This window comes from Lactuca virosa, chromosome 3 (assembly GCF_052849685.1).
Source record: "Lactuca virosa cultivar CGN04683 chromosome 3, Lactuca_virosa_CGN04683_v6, whole genome shotgun sequence".
Taxonomy (NCBI): domain Eukaryota; kingdom Viridiplantae; phylum Streptophyta; class Magnoliopsida; order Asterales; family Asteraceae; genus Lactuca; species Lactuca virosa.
The window spans coordinates 219772196-219773854 of record NC_136428.1 but is presented as its reverse complement, the minus strand read 5'-3'; the positions used below and the strand labels follow the sequence as shown (position 1 = coordinate 219773854).

The window sequence follows — 1659 nt, the reverse complement described above, 5'->3', positions numbered from 1 at the left end:
AATAAGGCCATCTGTTATACCCACCACTAACCATTATAGTGGTGGGTGCTACATCATCACTACATTCTCTACCACTAACCATGAGATACCTATCACTAAACACACTACTCCACATCATTTTTTTAATTAAATTTAAATCAAAAATACATAAAAATATCATATAATCTTTTTAAATACTAATTTTCATTAATTTAAAATACCAAATTACATTAATTAAAATACAAAAAATAAAAAAAAAACATTAAAAATAAAAATACAACTTCAAAATAAATTACTTAATTAACCTAGAATAATAAAAACATTACATTAACTTAAGTAACCTAAATTAAAAAAAAAAACAAACATAAGTAAAAAAAACTAATCTCCGTTCATGTGGAGTTGGTTCAAATGATCCGCGACATCTTCTCGAAAATTGAAACACGTTTTGCTTTTATGGATTTCAGCATCTCGTGATAAAATTGATTCGTTTCGGGTACAAACTCTTCAAACGGGATGACGACGTTGTCCGGATCGTACGTGAAAATTGCTCGACCTTGATCTTCAATGATTATATTATGCGTTATAATACATGCTAGGACCATTCGTTTAATTTTATCCTTATCCCAAAGTCGTGTAGCGTATTTCACTACATGCAACGTCTTGAGGACTCCAAATGCCCTCTCGATATCCTTCCTCGTTGATTCCTGTCTCTTTGTGAACAAATTTTCCTTTTCACTTTGAGGAACCGAATATGCCTTCATAAGTGTAGAATCATCAGGGTATATCCCATAACAAAGGTAGTAACTGTATTTGTATGAACGTACGTTCATCGTGAACGTCATATCAGGTGCTTTTCCAGTCCAAAGATTGTTAAAAAATGGAGACTAGCCACGAACATTAATGTCGTTGTTGATGGATTTTATATAAAAGAACATCTTATGTGATCATGCAAACCCTAAAGCTTGGATCTAGGTTTCTCTATTGTACATCCAATTCATACAAGACTTATGAACCCTAGATCTAGAATAGATATTTCGAAATTATCATATAAAATCAGATCTAGATGATTACCTCTTCAAGAATGGCTTGAATCTTCTTGTTTTGGAGCTTAGAGTCACAAATGTCACTCCTCTAATGTCTTACAAACACCACAAGCAAGAGAATGATCTTGGAGAGAGGGGGGAGGCACAATTTCGGCTATGAAGTCTTCTAGGGTTTCCAGTGGCCGAAATCTGATGCCCTAGGGGTTCTATTTATACTTGTGCTGCTAGGGTTTCAGTCAAAACCCTAATGGACAACTTAGGCCTTAAGCAATCCAAGGAACCTTATGGAATAGGGCCCTTATGGCCGAAATTAAGATGGACAATCCTTAATTTCGTCCATGCCTAGTTCATAAGGCTTCTCAGCCCAATATTCAACTATCACACAATTGACAGTTCTAGTCCCCTTTACTTAATTAATCTCTTTTATCCACATAATTAATTCTTAATTTATTCTTGTCTAATATTAATTAAACAATATGATTTCTCCTTTAATATATTATTCATATAATATATTAATAAACCATAATAACCTCTCTTTCTCCTTGAATCACCCTATCAAGTTGCTTTGGTGAAGGCAACCCAAAAGGACCATACACAACCGGGTCAAGTACATACCAAATATAGTTATGGGTTTAGA

At 33.8% G+C, this 1659-nt stretch overlaps 1 protein-coding gene across 1 annotated transcript; it reads right to left on the bottom strand.

Moving 5' to 3' along the window:
* Positions 1-311: 311 nt before the first annotated feature.
* On the bottom strand, positions 312-821 carry LOC145164417 (uncharacterized). The gene is made up of 2 exons (XM_079083136.1): positions 420-821; positions 312-320 (listed from the first exon to the last, which is right to left on the bottom strand). The coding sequence occupies exons 1-2, from the start codon at positions 819-821 to the stop codon at positions 312-314; spliced, it is 411 nt and encodes a 136-aa protein (XP_078939262.1).
* Positions 822-1659: the final 838 nt, after the last annotated feature.

Excerpts from the sequence above, each read along its gene's own strand:
- LOC145164417 (XM_079083136.1), bottom strand. The coding sequence starts at position 821 with ATGACGTTCACGATGAACGTACGTTCATACAAATACAGTTACTACCTT.